This window comes from Tetrao urogallus (genome assembly GCF_951394365.1).
Source record: "Tetrao urogallus genome assembly, chromosome: 9".
Taxonomy (NCBI): domain Eukaryota; kingdom Metazoa; phylum Chordata; class Aves; order Galliformes; family Phasianidae; genus Tetrao; species Tetrao urogallus.
This window is the reverse complement of record NC_136822.1, coordinates 12,317,722-12,336,425: the sequence shown is the minus strand read 5'-3', so window position 1 is coordinate 12,336,425 and position 18,704 is coordinate 12,317,722. Positions and strand designations below refer to the sequence as shown.

Below are 18,704 nucleotides of genomic sequence, written 5' to 3'. Positions count from 1 at the left end.
GTTTGCAGCTTGACTTGGACCGTGAGAAGAGCGTGGGAGTGAGACCTTTCCAGCAGCTACTGCCACATCACATCTAGAGGTGTTCCCAGGGGGATGAGCTTGGGGCCTGGCTGCTGTGGGACGTGCTGGGGAGTGCGGGTCCCCTCCATGCCAGGGAAGCACCCAGCCAGAATCTACCCTTACAGCATCCTCTGCTGCTTGGCTGCCCATGCCCAGGAGAAAAACTGGGATGGAAAACAGGCATTTTGAAAACACTGTCTGCAACTGCTTTACTTCACATGCTGTTGATGCAGCAGTTTTTCCCAGTGATGCCATTCCCAAAATAGACTCCCTGCTTCCATGAGTGATGCACTGGGAGGTCAGGCAGCGGCTGGGAACTGCCCTGCACCCTGGTACTGAGTGGGACTGGCCGGCCCTTATCACCCCTTGTCTGCCAGATCTGGCTGCCCACTGCCAGCACTGCTGGGCTGCTGCCCACTCTGAGTAACCCTCCAGGCACACGGCTTTCAGTGAGGCACATAGAAATCAAAACCCAGTGTGGCTGGAAAAGCACCACTCCAGACCCGGGCCGACAGAGGAATGTCACACTCAGCATCTTCCAAGCAGCGTGGTCCCAGCAGGGGCAGATGCAGCACATGGGGCTGGGGCAGAATGTGACTGCACCCCCCAAACCGTTTTGGCAGGAAGGGTGCTGCAGGGCATGGTGCACAGGGACCAGCCCTAGGGCATTCCTGCAGGGACAGCATGGGCAGGGGCTGGCATCACTGTGCACTCCCTGACTACAGGCAAGGGAGAGGAGCAGAGACAGGAAAGGAAGGGGCGCTCGCACCCTGGCACCCCCAAGTCCCAGTGATGTGGTGTCACCATGTTTTGCCTCACGGTCCAGAACTGGGACAGTCCCAGCTGCATCCGTGCTGGCCCCATCCCAACACATTCACACAGATGGGGTAGCAAAGCTGGGCGGCTCTGAATCACCAAGGGACTCGAGACAGCTTGGAAAAACACAAATCACTGCTAAACTTAGCAGCTTGTGGGCTTGGCTGGAGGAGAGCATTACTCATCTCCCTACCAGCTGAGTGCACCGCGCTCACCCACACAGCACTGGCAGCCCCATCACTGTGCCCCCCCAGTCCTGGGGTTCCCCTGGGCTGCAGAGGGATGCAGGGATGTGCTTCTGACAAGCAGAACTCATAGAAACCTCCTCTGAGATGCATTTGGTGGAGGGTGTGGACACCCTCACACTCCCTGCTCTCTACAGTGCAGGTCTGGGACAACCCCAGGTATTTTTGACTCCTGCAAACTGCCCTCCCTGCTCTGAGAAGCACCCATTTCTCACAGGGGCTTGGAGTGGGGCCAAACCCAGCCGTGTGAAGGAAGGGTGAGCAGGGTGGAGACAAGCAGAGATCACACAATCATACAGCTATTTGAGTTAGAAAGGACTCTTAAGTGCCATCTGGTTCAACCCCCCTGCACTGAACAGGGACTCTTACAGCTCCATCAGGTGCTCAGAGCCCCGTCCAGCCTGACCTTGGGTGTCTCCATGGTTGGGGCACCCACCGCCTTTTTGGGCAACCTGTGCCAGTGCCTCACCACCCTTAGTGTGAACAGCTTCTTCCTTACATCTAGTCAAAACCTCCCCTCCTTTAGTTTGAAACCATTTCCTCTTGTCCTATTCAGACAGCAGCCCTGCTAACTGTGCATCATGCCAGGAGGGATGTTCTCTTGAGGCAGAGAACTGCAGGTCCTCAACGCACAGGAGCAGGTTGATATAAAGGAGCAGGAGAAGAGCAGTGGGGATGAAGAATATTTCTGCAGACTGAGATTTTTTGGGTGCAAGGTGGAAGAAATTGGGCATTAGAGCTGTTGCCTGAAAACAGAGTTTTTGAAAAGCCATCTAGAACAGGAGGTGCTGGCACAAAAACCACACAGGTTACTGCCAAGTTAAGCTGCAGGAGCTGAAAGTAAAGCTGTGAAAGTCCACAGAGGAGAAAGCTAAACTGATGGTGTAGTGGAAATGCGGAGTCATGGCCTGAAGCACTGATTGAGCACCTGGTGGGAAGGCAGGGCCAACCCAGGGAGCTCAGGTGCATGCAATGTACCTAAGTGATGGAAGGGGAGGAGCCAGGATGCACCCCTTCCCAGACCTCATTTAAGGGTTGGCAGTGGAGGTGAGAGCATCTCTTACTTGGGATTCCTGCCTACCTGATGCTTTCCTGAGGTAAGCAGTTCTTTTCCTTTGGTTCTGTGTCTGCTGTGTTTGGGCATGTTCTCATTTGCTGTAGCCGAAGACTTTCCTGCTCTGCTCTTACTGCGGTACTTTCCATCCCATTATAGCATTACAGATGGACTCCAGGATATAGAGACTCAGAGTTGCTCTGGGAGGCATAGGATTCTGGCAGGTGCCCAAAAGGAGATACAAATAGCATTACAGAGAAAATCAAAAACCTGTGCATGAATGTGAGCCAGCTTATCTCACTCATCATCCCAACCTGGAACTCCATATCCTCTTGAGTTGCATCAGGTGGATGATGTCTTGCAGATGATACTGGAGAAAGAACATATGTTGCAACCGTCATCTCTCTCCTGCCTGTGTCTTTTGCACAGTATCATTGAAAAATAATTGATATCTAAAAGAATTAGTTTTTTTAAATGTCTAAAAAAAAAGAAAATATCCTCTCCTGGATCTGTCTTGGGTCTGGTGCTCTTCAAAGACCTGGACTGGGGGGACTGAGTGTATCCTTAGCCAGTTTGTTGATGGTACGAAGCTGAATGGTGCAGCTGACGCAGAAGAAGGGAGGAATGCTATCCAGAGGGAGCCAGAGGAGGGCTGTGAAAATGACCAAAGGGCTGGAGCATCTTCCTCTATGCAGGGAGGAGGAGGGAGCTGGGAAGGTTCAGCTTGGGGAAGAGAAGGCTACAGGGAGATCTCACTACAGCCTTCTAATACCTGAGAGGAGCTTGTAAGCAGGAAGGGAATCAACTTATTACACTTTTGAAAGTGACTGGACAAGAGGGAATGTTTTAGTGTTGTGTTTTTTTGTTTTTTTTTTTTTTTTTTTTAAACTAAAAGAGGGGAGATTTAGATTAAATATTAGGAAGAAATTCATTACTCAGAGGGTGGTGAGGCTGTTGGTGCTCAATCACTGGAGCTGCCTGAGGCCAGGGTGGGTGGGACAAGCAGCCCATGGTGGTGGTTGGGGCTGGGTGGGCTTGAAGGTCCTTTCCACCTCAAGTCATTCCGATACTGAGGGCTGAGCAGCAGGATATGTAGGCTGGAGTGTGGCAAGGAGTGGCCTCCCATTTGAGAGGCACCTGCAGCCCTCTCCCTAACCCCCACCTGCCCTTTGTGAGAGCTCCTACCCAGGGCCAGGCATTCAGGCCCCACAACCAGTTCAGCTTGAGCTTGGAGGGGCAGGGCTGCTCACAGCTATGGACAGCTTATCTGCATCTTCCCCAGGGGTTGGGGTCCTGCCTCCAGAGAACTCATGGGCACTGCAGTGAGGGTATAGCCAGGAAACAGATCCCTCCAGGACAGTACACAGAAGGGCTGCCCCCTGAGCAGGACTCAAAGCCAACATTTCTGCATACAAACTCTAGTGGGGCTGGCTGAGCTGGTAGAGGTGCACAGCACTGCTCCCGGCTGCTCTGAGTGATAGCAGCAGGGCTTGGCCTGGGCCCAGGGCAGTGCTAGCCTGGAAGGAATGCAGGGACTGCAGCCAAATCCTCTGTGAGCAGCAACAACCAAAGCGGAAAGAACTTGTCCGAGTGGGGTGCGGGTGCTGCAAGCTGGGGCAGGACAGGCTGGAGCAGGGCTGAGGGGAAAGCTCATTCTGCACCAGCCCCTTCCCCAACCCAACCTGGGAAGAAGGCTGTGGATCTACTCCCTGGCTCCAGGCTCTTATCTTCTGAGAGAAACAAAGGTACAAAACACAAGGATCCTGCAGCAGCAATTGCTCAAGGGGGGCCCAACCTGGTGCCGGCATCCCCAGGTGCAGCTGAGATGACCCTTCTCTGCAGCAAAGCAGGGCTGTGGCAGTGCATCCCACAGTGAGGCTGTGTGAAGGCTCATCTGCTCAGGAACACCCAGCAAGGGATGCAAATTCAGGTTTTGATTGAGAGAATTGAGACAGTTCTGAAATCCCTAGGAAATGCTGCATGCTGATAGCACAGCTGCTGAATCAGCTGCCCCGGGTGAGATGTGCTGTCCCTGGGCAGGGGGAGAAACTCAGGCAACTCCCCATAACATCATCAAGAGGATCCCACGCTTCTGCCTCTCAGCCAGCTCCCACACCAGAGCTCTCTGCTGGAGGTCCTGTGGTCAAAGCCTCACAGCACGTTTGCTGCCACCCAGTTGCTCCTTGCCTCTGGGACAGGGAGGAGCAGGATGTGAGATGCAGCTCCTGAGGGTGCCAGAGGGCTGAGATGAGAGTTACAACTGTGCTCCAAGTTAGCAGTGATGATGGTAATGCGTCAAGCTTCCAAACAAGCTGCATACAGTGAGACTCAGTCAGTCACCACTGCAGGTGGTAACAAAGGTCCTCAAACAGCTGCTATCTCAGAGGTGAGGTGAGAAGGGCAGAGGACACTAAGGGACACAGGCGCAGCACACACGGTTGGTGGCTTGCAAAGTGCAGGCAGGGACCCAGCAGGAGGAAAAAGCAGAATGCAGGCAGACGTGGCTTGCACCTACCCCCAGTCCAGGACGTGATCAGCCACCCCACCATCTCCCAGGGGAGGTTTAGATGGGACGTGAGGAAAAAGCAGCAGGGCTGGGGAAAACCTTGCCATGTGCTTTTCCTGAGGAGCCCTCGCTGCTGGGAAGGCTTGTTGTGTTTTTCCCAAGTAGCCCTTGTTGCTGCCTGCCACCTGCTGCATCTGTGTGACGCTGACCTGGAGAACCCCTTCCCTAGAGTGAACAGAGGTGGGATCTAAGTAAGGATTTCCTCTGACTTTTCCAGGCTGGAGATTTCCAGAAAGGACTGAGCTATGCTGGGCAACAAGCAATGAATCAGAGTCAGAACAAAACATGACATCTCCATCAGAGGGAAGAAAGGAAGACTCTATGAAACACCCCATTGCTCCAGCCCTTTGTTGTCTGCTGACTTCACTTCCCCAGTCTGGCTCAGGAGTGGGGAAAGCCCGATGACAGCATGCAGAGACAGATCACCGTCCTCCTTGTGCCTCACTGTATGCAGCAATGTGCCAAAGCCCCCACGTGCCAGAGTGCAGCAATTGCAGCTAGTGAGCCACGGGAGACACGCCAAGGCAGAGCTGGCCTGGTTTTGGGCTGGGACAGCCAATGGAAGGTTCAATAGATAGCAGCTGCTATTTACCTGCTGCTCTGCACCCGGCCCGCACAGCAGATCGGACATGCAGAGAGCCAGCTGGAAGTCAATACTACTGCTATATGCCAACTAAACTGTTGCTTTCTTAGGAATCAGTGTGCATTCAAGCGTGAGCCCCTTTCCTCAGAGCCACACCAAAGGAGGCAATGACCAGTGCAGCCATACAGTGCCCTCACTCACCTACTCACCCCTGCCTGCTGTACACAGATGTGTGCGTGGCACTTACATGACAGCCCTGTGGCTGGCAGGCACTGAGTGGTCAGCACAATTGTCCAACAAGAGCTAAATCTGTGCTAAGTGCCTCCTTGCAAGCGCTAACAATAACCCAGAGCCACCACTTGTAAAGCACTCATGTTGTTTCTCTGCTTCTCATTTAGCTACACTGCAATAAACTGGTGCTTCTGTTCATGAATCCCATCCAGCTTGCCCCACACACTGCTCCTCCTTTAGAGATGGCTCTAGCTACTGCCTGGCTCACTAAAGTTTAGTAGACCTCACAAGCAAGATGGTGGTTATTTAACGCTACAGAGGCCCACTGCCTTCTTTCACAGCCTACAAGAGGCATTCCACACCAGCAGCAGTTCATTCTCATTGCCTAGAGCTGCATACAACAGAGGACAAGCTACAAACTTGCTGCAAATGCCAATGTTCTTAACCTCAGGCCTGTTGAGCACCTTCTTCAGGCTGCTCAGGAATATCCCTGCTTCAAAAAACCAGGCTCCAAAAGGACTCTCAGGGCACTGGGTCTCACACCCAGGAAGCCACACGCAGAGGCTCATTAATCCAGTCCCAGCTTCTGAGCAAAAGGGAAGAGCTTTCAAGAACGAGTCACACAGTTAAGATAAAACTAAAAAGTGAGAGCTACCACAGGAGTATCCACCCCAAATGAGTCTACATGCAAACCAGAATATTCATCTCACTCAAAATATTTGTAAATACTAAGACCAAAAGTCTCGCTATTACCTAGAGTCTGCCTTTGTGTATCAGAGGCTTGAAAAGGCTGGAAGTTGGGGAGCAAGCCTAGGTAATGAGCACAATATATTAACACTGAATCTGCCTTTCTCACACCTGCATGCTGATAACTCCAATGAAGCACAGCTCAGTTCCATGCTGAAACTGGGGACAAGGCCAGCAGCTGCCTGGCCAGCTTCCAAACAGGCAGTGGCACCTGCTGACGCTCAGCCACAATGCTGCAGAGCCCTGGGTATCTGCATGGCACGCCACTTTCAAGCCACACTGCAACACAGGGCAAGTTGTCCCATGCTTTTCACATCACTGACAAAATTTAGGGATGAAAGCATTTACTACAAAGCTGAATCTTCAGGAATGTGACAAAGTTTTAAAAACAAACAATAGAATTCATCACAAGTGTACATTTAGACCAGCATCTATCTTTCCTCTAAGATAGAGGAAGAGTCTATCAGCTTTGTATGGTTGACATTACCTTCTTCCTCACACATCCTGTACCGGGGCTGAGAATAGAAGGCAAAAACAAAGACACTTGCATCATACCATTCCCCCCCATCACTTCCACTCCCCCCTCCCTCTCCTGCTCTTTTTAAAAGCTATTTTCCAGCATGTCCTCCCAAGAATACTGTTTGTTTTCTCAATAAGGACACAAAACACTGCAGGCAATGTGAGGCATCATAATATTTGGAGTACTCCAGGCAACCTTTAAACAACAGTTAAAGCTGTGCTCCCGTGTAAACCTCCCTGTGCTGTTTGCATGTTTTCCTCACCCACGGAGAGCTCTCTCTCACAAGCCATCACATGGAGGGGCCACATCCACAGCCGCGGTGTGAGCACAGCAGCCAGGGCAGGGCAGCAGTGCAATGCAGGAAGGCGCAGCACACTGACTGAAGTGCAGAGCTGTGTGTGGAGGTGGACGTGGATTTTCTTTCAGCTTCCCATCTGTGTTTTGCACATCATGTGCCATCGCAGTGTGCAGTGACTGCAGTCACTTTGGGCAAACGCTAAGGTAGATAAAAGCACATTTTCGTTATACTGTAGAGACAAAGCGTTCATGGTCCTTGCTGTGGAGAACCAAGCCAACTGTCCAAAATGATTTCATTGCAACGTTTCTGATCCTTTCTTTACAAATTTTATGAGAACTACAGGCTGAGCAGGAACATGTCTGGAGTGCAAGAGTTGCCTGGTTTTAACCACCACATACAGACTGAGCAGAATGATGACAGTCTGGAGTGCTAAAATCAAACTGTGAAGGCACAAGAATAGCTGACAACAAACAATTCTGGCATTAAAATAGGGCTGGGTACTCCTGTAAGCAGGTAGTTCGTCCCACTGGGCAAGAGTAGTCAGAACTGTTCCTCTGACGCTGTTGGTTTCTATGATGTTGGGAGAAGTTTGGGTTGGAACATCTAAGAAATGAGAGCCAGAGCCTTCAACATCTTCAATGTGGGAATAGGTGAAACCTGGAGCTGCTCTTACAACTGGAACCGATGTAGGTGTGCTGGTATCTATGTCAGATGCTGGTACAGTTGTCTCCCAAGATGATTTCACGTGCTCCATCATAAGAGAAGTCGAAGTCTGGGAATAAGTTGACTTGAACATCTGGTATGTAATGGCTGTGGTTGGCAGGCACTTCAGATGGTGATCTGTTAGAGCCAGAAGAGAAATATTCCTTAATGAGAGTGGGCTGTCACACATTAGAGATTGTGCTTCTTTTACGACCTCTGTGCTCCTCTGGAGCCACTCTCGGAAGCCAAGAATTTGGCAATCACATTTCCAAGGGTTGTCGTCAAGGTAGACTTCTTGCAGCTCAGGTAAAGAGGTAAACAGATCTTCAGGAAGAGACTGCAGCTCAGTACTATTGAGGTAAACTTTCTGGAGGTGCTTGAGATTATGGAAGAGGCTTCTGGGAAGAACTTGAAGCCTGGAACTGAAAAGGGAAACGTTCTGCAGTTTCTGAAGGCTCTGGAAGATGCCCTCTGGCAGACTGGAAATATTATTTGTATGCAGAGAAAGGCCCCGCAGTTCTCTCAGACCGCTGAACACATTCTCAGGAAGAACACTAAGCTCCGGATTAAAACTCAGCACAAGAAGCTCCAAATTTGTCAAGTTACTGAATACAAAATCTGGTATCGTTGAGAGCTTTGTGTGATACAGCCACAGGCTACCAAGATTCCTCATTTCTCCAAACAACACTTCTGGAAGAGACTTCAGTGGGTTCCCATATAAGGTCAGTTTAGACAGATCACGCAAGTGCAGAAAGAGCCCAGGGGGCAAAATCTCAAGCTTGTTTCTGGAGAGCGTTAGGCTTCTAAGTTTATGAAGGTGATGAAATACATCAGGGGCAATAGACTGAATGTCATTGGAATGCAGAAAGAGTTCCAGCAGCTCCCTCAGGCTATCAAATATACCAGACTCTATTGAAGAGAGCCTGTTAAAGTACAACATCAGCTTCTCAAGCTTAGTTAATGCACTAAATATATTTCTAGGCAGAACTGCCAAAGAATTTCTTGACAAATTCAGTACTTTGAGTTTGGCAAGTTTCTTCAGCACACCACTGGGAAGTGTTCTGAGTTGGTTTTTGTTCAAGAAAAGCTCCTCCAAACTGCTTAGTCTGTCAAACAGATCCTCTTGGATGGATTTCAGCCTGTTATTTTCAATGATCAGTTGCTGAAGTTGTACTGTGTCATTGAACACTTCTGGAGGAAGTTCAACCAGATTGTTATCTAGCAGTTTGAGGGCTTTCAGCCTTCTCAAGCCTTTAAATGCCCGTGGTGAAATCAGAGCGATGTTGTTTGAAGACAAGATGAGATGCTGCAGTTCTCCCATCCCAGCAAACACATCCCGCACGTACGTTACGTTAGTGTCTGTTATGTGAATTTTTGTCATATTGCAAGGAAGATTTAATGATTCCAGGTCTTTTATGTGAGGACCAGAGCAATGAATCGCATTTTTGAAAGAGCAGTCGCATTTCTCAGGACAAACAGATGCCTCCAGCTGGAAGAAAAGCTTGATCACTACTGACAAACGAATCACCAACATTCTTGCTGAAGCACCAGAAACATCAGCTGTTACAAGAAATGAGAGAGTGTCAGGATTTGATCACAGGTAGCTAGAAACATAGCAGACAAAGCTGTAGGAATACACCATAAAATCTGAAATTTCTCTTGGCTTGAAAACCAACTTCAAAATCTACTGCTGCTGACTGCAAATGTTTCGAAGGAGTTCAGCTTACACTGAGAAGTACAGATAAAGCTCTTCTGTAAATCAAGTACTCCTTATTAATATTTGTACTAGCCAAGGATGACTAAAGCATATGAGAATCACAATGAAACTGCTTAAATAGTCAAAGGACGTATTTATTTGAACTGAAAGGTATCATTGCTAAGTTGTACAGAGAAAGTCTTAAAAGATCAGACAGCCCTGCACCAATAATATTTTTATTGTTGGTTATCTAGAAGTATAGTTTCAGCATGCAAAAATAGATAACAGAGGTAAAAAGGGCATCCTACAACTCTTGCAGTATTATATGGTCAAAGTCAACACACCGCACAGCTCCGTAAAACCATTTCTCAGCACTTGGAAGCGATTGCTTCTTGGAAAAGCTCAAGAACACACATGGAGCAACAGGCTATTTTTGAAAAAAATACACAAGAGCTTATCTAACAAAGGGTGGCAATAAGCCTCTGATAATCAGCAAGTCTCACTTGAACAACTTCACAGTACTCCACATTACCAGAAGTATTATAAATAATGAAAGGAAAGGAATGAAGTGTTATGACCTCAGCTAGAAAGCTGGATGAATAAAGGTAGGTCTGCATGAAACACACTCAAAACTCTGAAAGTTGCATCAATTCCCGAACAGGAAAGCAATCATTAAACCATTGTAGCTGTAATGATAATATTTGAAAGACCGAGTCAAACAGAAACCCTTCACAGTTTACATTTACTTCCTTAGTGAAATCAACAAGTCCAAGTACATTAGAAACCTGAACATCAAGGAACTGGCTGAAGCACAGGAGAAGCAGCAGCTGAGATTGCCACAGACAGGACTGGAATTGCTGTAACTATGTCAGTCTTCAGCTCTAAGAGCACCACGATGGGAGAACACCATCCCAGCATACCCACATCTTATTGCTGCTGTTTAAGGGACATGGATGAAGCTCACTCAAACAAACCCGACAGACAGACCTGGGTACAAACCTGATCCCTTAAAAAGGAGTAAGTAGGGCTAAAAGGGGATAGTGGTCTCAAATTGTCATGTGCTTCTCTTGTGCCTGAACTGATGACAAGAGCACAAAACTATCGATCAAACCCAGCTGCTGCGTCAAAGAAAAACTAACAGGGAGAATTAAAAAAATATATTCTTGGTTTAGTTCGGGGAACTGAAGACTGGTAAAATTAGCATCTCTTCCTAGAGAAGGAAAGCAAATGGCACGTGGCGTTATCAACCGGCAACGTGGTGCTGCAAAGCTCGCTCTCACTGGGCCTTCCAGACCTCTTTGAATGACACAGTAAGTCAGGAAAAAAAAGCCTCAAGATACCAAACTTCCAAAGTTCTCTTTATGTCAAACAAGAAGCTGCCATACAATCTGGGAATCTTATCTCGCCTCGTAATTGCCATCATTCATAACTGCTGCTCATGGTTGCTAACTGTCTTGTTTATCCTCAAATTAATTTGGAAACATGCAAGAAAGCAGTTTTGAACTCTGCCTTAGAAACTTCTCTGCTTTTTAGAGGATCTTCTTAGAAGCACAGCAGGCAATCAGGCTTCACCATGACTCTGCTCTTGAAATGGAAAGTGAAACAGCAAAATGCATCCTCTAGATAACAATGCTTCACTCACATCTGCTAACTGCTGTGAACAGCAAATGAACGTTTCAAGCTTCAGAGCAGATTTTGCCTACAACAAACTGTGGAAGCAACTAGTTTGCACAGGTTGTATGAAACTCCTAAAGGAGAAGTTGAGATCATTCAGGAAACAGGAGAAAATCTGAAGTCTCAACAAATCCAACAGCACAAGATACTTTTGACAGCACAACGTGTACCTAAACCAGCACAATACAAATTTGGTTAGTCAGAAATCTGAATTTCTGAATGAATTATGATTGGAAAGAAACTTCAAACTTGTTAGATACTTCACAGCAATCTACTAAACAGATGCATTAAATTCTGTAGGAAGAAATGCAGCCATTTCAAACAATCAAGTGCAATTGATATGTACCTTCACAAGGCTGCTTTTTTACCTTCACAGGATTGGAGTCAAAGCAATGCGAGGAATGCTTTGGCTAAGCAGACCGGAGCTGATCCATTGGGCTTCTGTTCTTCCTTCAGGTCTTCTACACTCACAGACCAACAAAACCTAAAGCCTGAAAGATTCTGAAGAGAGAAAAGCTGTAAGTTACCAAAATCTTCGCTTGAAAGTTTTTGAAATTAAGTCCTTTGTTAACCAGGCATTTGAAACTTCAAACTGGAAATAACATGCACTGTCAATAAATGTTTAAACACAGCATGAGCTGCAAGGTAGAAAAGATGCCTTCACTGCAGCATGGTTTTTTTGAAGATGACTGTGACAACAGCAACAGCTCACAACTAGGAGAATTCATGCAAGAATCTTTTTAAGATAATGCATCTCACACTGCAAAGGCCACAAAGACCATTTGGATAGAGAGAGTGGGAATGAATCTCTCACCTCCCAGGTCTGGCTTTTAAATGGCTTTCATAAGCCACCAGGTGAAAGTGAGATCACTGTTACCCTGACACAGGTAGCAGCGCTGTCACACACACCGCTAGCACGTGGACGCTTACTGCGCTGCTCCCAGCTTCAAGAACATGAAGGATCTGAATAGGAAAATTCGTGACATCAGCAGGAGTTAAAGCTACATTCTTCAGCACCCCCTGCATTAGATTTAATTGTATAACGAGTGATTAAAAAGAATTTCATGAAACTAATGAAAAGAGTTAAAATATCTGTTTGCTTTAATTTTATTTTCAAAGAGTTTCAGTCACAAAAATGATTTACAAGACTATTTACAATTCTATTATACAATTATTTATGTATGCCTCTTGACAGGGTACCATTCTAGAGCAGCAATACATATTTTAAATACAAAGATGCAGAATCATTTCAGGTTTAAAAACAAAAAGGAGGCTGAGCTTCTAGAGAGTGCTGTAATGATGATTCTTTTAATCTGTATTAGGACTGAGGAATTCATGATGAGTTGAGTAATTTCCAGCTCACGTAATTATCAAAGAAGATGCAGTTTGTTGAAAATAGATCTAAAAACCTGAAGCTTTACTGTATAAAATCAACATATTCAAGACTTAAAAACTGTCAAAACCCCCCAGCTTTCCCTTAGACATACAAAAACCTAAGTTTACAATTCAGAATTTCATGGGAGAAATCCTACAGAACTTCAGCTCTTGCAATGATGACCAACATGAGCAGTAAACATTTGCAGCATAAAAAAAAGGACTCCACATCTGCTTACTATGGTACTGTATACACACACGCAGTGCAGGAGCGTTCACCCAATTCGGTGCCTGCTCAGCGCAATCTTCACTAAGGAAAAAAATAAATAGAATCAAAAATTCAACAACTTCTTAAAAGTGCAACAGTAAAAGTTCCCAATTTAAAGTTACAATGAATGTGGACAGCCAGTTCTGTGGGTGTTTGAACTGCTTCTACTCGAGCGTTGGTCGCAGCATTTTCTTTCTACAGTAGATTTAGCTCTATATTATGTGAAACTAGTGACTGCTAATGAAGTCCAAAGGGAAGAAAACAAACCTTTAAAAATAACCCTGAGGGATATACAATTTAATGATCTTGCGATTTAATTCTAAAAAGTAACATTTATTACTTAGCAATTGCTCGTCTGGGTAGACCAGTCCTTTCAGTATGTGTATAAATTATATTTAAAAATCAGTTTATTTACAAATCCTAATACATCAAAGTAAAATACGTACAGATTAAAGTCTACATACACAAATAATTTAATAATAAATCAAACTCCTCAACATAAGGCCCAAATATACAGCAGGAAGAAAATGTCTACTTAATATCTATTGGAGCTCACTAAATTGGTCTGTTTGTCCAAATTTAGACTTCCAAGATGAACACTAGAAGAGATTTTTCACTACAACATGGATTTCATCTTACATCAGAGCAGTTGCATGCATTTCTGAAAACCAGAAAAACTAAACTGCTCAAAATGAGAAAAATTATAGGTGGCCAAATTCAGCTCTTGGGCAGAAAGGCATTGATCCCAGTAATTGTAGAGGATGCAAAAGCTTATTTTGTGGCTGCCATTACAACAAGAGAAGTTCTAGGAAAAGCTGATTTATTATCCTGGACTAGATGGCAGAAGCAAATAGGTCAGAGCTCAAGCATGCAACCTCAAGAACATTCACTGATTCTGAATGCAAACCTTGAAGAAACTAGCTTCCATTTGCAAAATGTTCAAGTGCAATAGGTTCGTGACCCATTAACCACTCAGTTAGTAGAGAACACATGGCAATTTTGGTGTTATTAATAAGAGCTCCCTAGCATGTTCTCTGGAAACAAGAATAAGTCATTCCCTCCTCACCCCCTACGTACACCTAACAAATTAGAATAATGATTGAAATGTTAGCTTCATAAACCAAATAAGCTGAGAGGAATCAGCAGATCAGAGAAAGCGTGAAGCAAAAGCATATCAAAGGGAACGACTTCTTATTCTTTCACTTCTGATGGAACAACCAATCTAAGATGATCAAGGAAACGGAGCACAGCAGCTTATGCGTTGAAGGGCTCCCAGGTCCAAGATGCAAAGCTTCACAACAGCTGTAAGCTAAAACAGATTTCTTTAAATTTGAATACTACTTACGCAGCTTAGAATTATTCTTCATCGATTATTCTGTGCTGCAGAGATTTCATAAAATCAGCACTGTCAAAAACTGGCCAACTGACTTAGGTTCATGATCAATGAGTTTGTCCATGATCTCAGACCCCTTAAAGCTACCAATGCTGTGCGATGTTTGTGACACTGAGAAGCCAGGAAAACAAGACTTTCACATCGCTCTGTTGAATGAACGCTAAGGAAACCACTTCCCCCTTGTTCTCCACCCCCAAAAACAAACAAAAATATCAGGAAAAGAGTTGACAGCTGGACTGGCGGATAGCACAGAAGCATATTTATGAGCAGTGCTAATAGCTGAAACCCCCAAGTTCCAGCAAAAGTCTTCCAAACCACTTAGCACCACTAAAAATTCCCCATTGGCACAGTACATTCAACACTGCAGAAACTGTGATGTGAGCAGAGGGGGGATGCTGCCTATGCTGCCCTACAGCACAGCACGGGGAAATTAGGCACAACCTGAATAAAAAAATCAATTTATTAGAATAATTCTGGAATCATCTCCACAGGAATTTTAAAAAATCAAATCAGAATACACATAATTCAAACTAATGCCAGCCAGTGAGGGATAGCCAGGGCCCTCCTTCTATTCTCCCCACAAGCCCTCTAAAGGACACGAGTTCCTTCTCTAAAGCATGATGACTTCTCTGGATCTGAGATCCCTTCTCAAAGGAAGGAGTACGAATCAGTCGGTTTCACCTGGCCAGAACAGACTGATCAAAGTCAGTATTGTTATCATCTTCTCAAAGACACCATAGATTTCTCTGAAAGTTCAGCAAGCTGAAGATGGTTTGGAGATAAGTACTTTGTCCATTATTCGAATAAACAACAACAAAATAAACCATGCCTACTTCTACGTTCTTGCAGATCTATTTTTCTAGTGGTCTTGTGTTTTGACACCACCTACTGGCAAAGTGATGCATCGCCAGACCAAGTGCTTAAGCAGCATTATTAGTGACACAAAGTTTTGTTTTTTTGGTGTTTTTTTTTTTTTCAAATGATATCCATTATAAGCTTCATAGCTCTGCAGATTTTAACTCATCTATTTTCTCTTAATTTTGTCTCATAATAATAATCATATAGTGCTTAAGCTACTTTAAGTCACTAACAGCCTCTTTGAAATGTGTACGTTCTTAACACGCACAAATCCAAGCATGGGCATGTGAAAAGATTCCTCCCTCCCACTACACCCAATTGCAGCAACAGCTCTGGCCTTACTACTTCAAGATAATAGGAAAACTATTTAAGATTTACAAATAAAACATGGTCCACAAAGTGATAATCCAGCCCATCTGCTGGAAAAAAACAAGGTCTGTGGAGAAATGCATAGCTAAGGACACTAAAATATGAGACAGCAGTGTTAGATTCTCTGAAAACTTTGAGAGTATGGAAAATGCCTCCTCCTCTGAACTCCACTGAAGTCCTTCTCAAGGATTAGCGAGGAAAGCAGCTAAGAACCCACTCAAAAGGAACATGCTTTCTTCTTGAGCACAGAGCATATTGCTTCTGCAGCATCCCCAATTCCTGCTGTGGTAGACTAAAAAACTAAACTTCAAATCCAAACATTTACAGCTGGAAACACTCCTTACCAGCAGGGACAAACTTAGAGGTACACACAACAAAACTTTAGCACCCCTTGGGGCACAAAGCTTTTCAGCAGTGAATGTTAGAAAACAAAACAAATAAGGGTATGACAAAGTTATTACAAGCCTCTAGTGCTATCATGAAACCATTACATCATAGACCTTACAATTAACACGTGTCCCTGTAAGGAAATCAGAACAATGATTGAGATACTTCAGGCAAACAAAAGGAACCTCTTCAACTGCCCTGCAGTTTAACTCTTCCAATACGTCTCATTAAGGAATAATGAAAGTTTGAAAGAAGGGGGAAGGAAACATTTTTGTTCTGCCTAAGGTAGCCTACATTTTTAAAATGTACAGCCATAAAATGTCAGGCTCTGAACTTTGGATTCAGAGAGATGAAACAGCTGGAAAAATCGGGATTACTTAAAGTTTAGGATACCGCAATTTCAAATAAAGCCTGAAAGTTACATTCTTCTCAGTTCTCCTAAAGACACATGCCACTAAGATCCACCGTTATGTTAAAGTGATGATTTGATATGAGCCATTCTCTTGGGATGGTACTTTAGCTTCTGTTGTTGTTCTGGGTTTTGGTGGCCATTCGGGATCAACCAGCAGTTCCTGAGCTAGATGCATATACTTGGCTTTTGGTGCCTTCTCTCTGTAACCAAACAGGGAAGAAAGGAAACAAACTCCACAACGATCCACAGCCTCCTGCAGAAGGGAACAGATTTTAAAATTAGAATACCATATAAGAATTAATGTAACAACACAGTAGATCACTAAACAAAAAGCTGCTAATTTTCTTGTGTGACTGCTAGACCTAGAAAGTACAGAACAGAAGCTCTTCTGTCAAGTCATCTCTTCTACACTACAGCAGCAATGATATGTTAAGCACGTTAAGAAAAAACAATTGTTCTACATTATAGTAACATTTAAGGTCCACAGCAGCTTTCATGCATATCTTATAACAGTTTTAATAAACAGGGGTATAACGATAACTATTTAATGATGCCACCATTGAAGAATAAGAGTCTATAAAATTTAGTGAAATTACTAAAGATTCTCCAGACACTTTTTGACAATTACTTGTTTAATTGAAGGCATCCAGCCAGCCACAAGAGGCAGAATTTAACTTGCTGATACTGGGAGACCTAACAGTGCATTCAACAGTGGGAAAAAAGTCCTACAGACAGGTAAAACAGCTGCAGAAACAGACAAAATTACTGAACTTAAGTTTTCTGTCCTGTTTTTCACCTTCTAGTTCTAAACATACATAACTTAAGTAGCTGGAGAAAATAAATTCTACATTCTCAAGGCTCAGTTCCTCTCACTTCTCAGTATCTAGAATCTGTATGGATTACTTTTCTATGGAGATATATTCTAGACGGTTTTCTTCATGCTCTCAATGACTATAAATTGGTGAACTGAATCTGAGTCTTAAGGCACAACCTCCATTCTTCAGTGAGCACACAGCAATTTGCTCTCGAAGAGCCCCGGAAGGGCAAATGCACTCCTGAAGTGAATTCTTTAAATAAAATTTAATGCTGAAAATAAACCACTAGTTCTTAGCAAGTACAACCAGCTAAAAGCAGGAAGTCAGAGGCTTAACACAGAAAAAGCTAGTTTCTACAGGATTCACACACATTTCCTTTGTGTATTAATGACAAAGGAGCAGACTTGACTAAAACTCACAGTCAACTGGAAAGCAGCTTTTTTTCCCCTCAAGCCTACTAAACCACCTGTAGTAGGGATAATGGACTTCCATCTACTATTTTTTCTTCAATTTTTGCAAGCTATCAATTACTGTTCTAAAATCATTAAAAACAAACTAGTAAAGAGCTGGATTATGCTCAGAGTCAGCAGCGCTGCTTCCAAGCAAATCAAGACACTCCCAGACCTATCATGCTTATCTATGACAATGCCAATGAAATTTGCTAATAAGCAAACTGAAGATAAAATGGGAATAGGCTTAAAAGCAATTCGCTGGGTTTGCTTCTCAGCTCTTGCACAAAGAGCTGAGTTCTGTGTCAACAAGGAGAGAAATGCAAAACCAGAAGCCTTTCCTTCTAAAACTCGGGTTAGAGAAATCTAAACAGTCTTAAGCTTAAGATAAGGCAACAGACACTTATAGATCATAAAAAAGACAAAACTGAGTTAATCTGCATGCACTCAAATGAAGACAGCAAAATACTAGTCTCCAACCTGAGGCGGCTGGGGTATGGTGAGGCGATAGTCTCCTTGTTTGTCTCGATTGAACACAACCTTCCAAAGGATCATATCAAGGAGGACATTCTGTGAGACATTGCAGTGAGTAGGAAGAGTTAAGAAACTAATGATCACTGATTATTAGTGTGCACATTACAAATAAAACCTGAAATACTGTGTTAGACATCATTCGGTGCCAAGCAAAACGGAGAGCTTATGTTATCTGTCAGTACTTAAGTGATAAACATTTTCTTTTCTGTGCTCAGAGGAAATTTAAGAATATGAACACATACTTTAAATCATCAATAAGTAGCAATGACCAAAACGGCATGCACTGATACAAACAAAAACACACGTTCTTTATGTGCTTCAACACCAAAAAAAACCAAAACACACCCTGTGAAGCACCGCAGACTTTACTGCTTGAAGCCATTTTGCTTCAAACCACCTTAAACACTGGAACATCTCAGCACTGTAACAAGCTGCCCAGGTGGTTGGGGATTCTCCTTCACTGCAGATATTCAAGACCCACCTGACACCTATCTGTGCAGCCTGCTCAGGGGCCTGCTTTGCAGGGGGGTTGGACTAGATCTCTAGAGATCCCTTCCAGCCCCTACAATTCTGCGATTCTGTAAACATCACAGCATACTTCACGCTGTAGCTGTGCTTTGTCTGTCTGCTTTAAACACCAGTGGCATGCACAG

The 18,704-nt window shown here is 44.6% G+C and overlaps 2 protein-coding genes across 3 annotated transcripts in view; both read right to left on the bottom strand.

Annotated features, from left to right (window-relative positions):
• Window positions 1–7,412: 7,412 nt before the first annotated feature.
• On the bottom strand, window positions 7,413–9,356 carry LOC306949884 (uncharacterized protein; the record flags this gene model as incomplete). Its single annotated transcript, XM_079539933.1, has 1 exon — window positions 7,413–9,356. One exon carries the CDS (start codon window positions 9,354–9,356, stop codon window positions 7,413–7,415), a length of 1,944 nt encoding a protein of 647 aa, XP_079396059.1.
• A 6,952-nt stretch (window positions 9,357–16,308) lies between these two features.
• The window catches only part of ATP13A3 (ATPase 13A3), a gene marked incomplete at both ends in the record, with an annotated part of 49,014 nt that continues 46,618 nt past the window's right edge, over window positions 16,309–18,704 (bottom strand). For both annotated transcript variants that reach the window (XM_079539803.1, XM_079539802.1), the window contains 2 exons: window positions 16,309–16,506; window positions 17,998–18,087. In XM_079539803.1, the coding sequence (XP_079395929.1) occupies window positions 16,309–16,506; window positions 17,998–18,087 (288 nt within the window). The remainder of the gene's footprint in view (window positions 16,507–17,997; window positions 18,088–18,704) is intronic.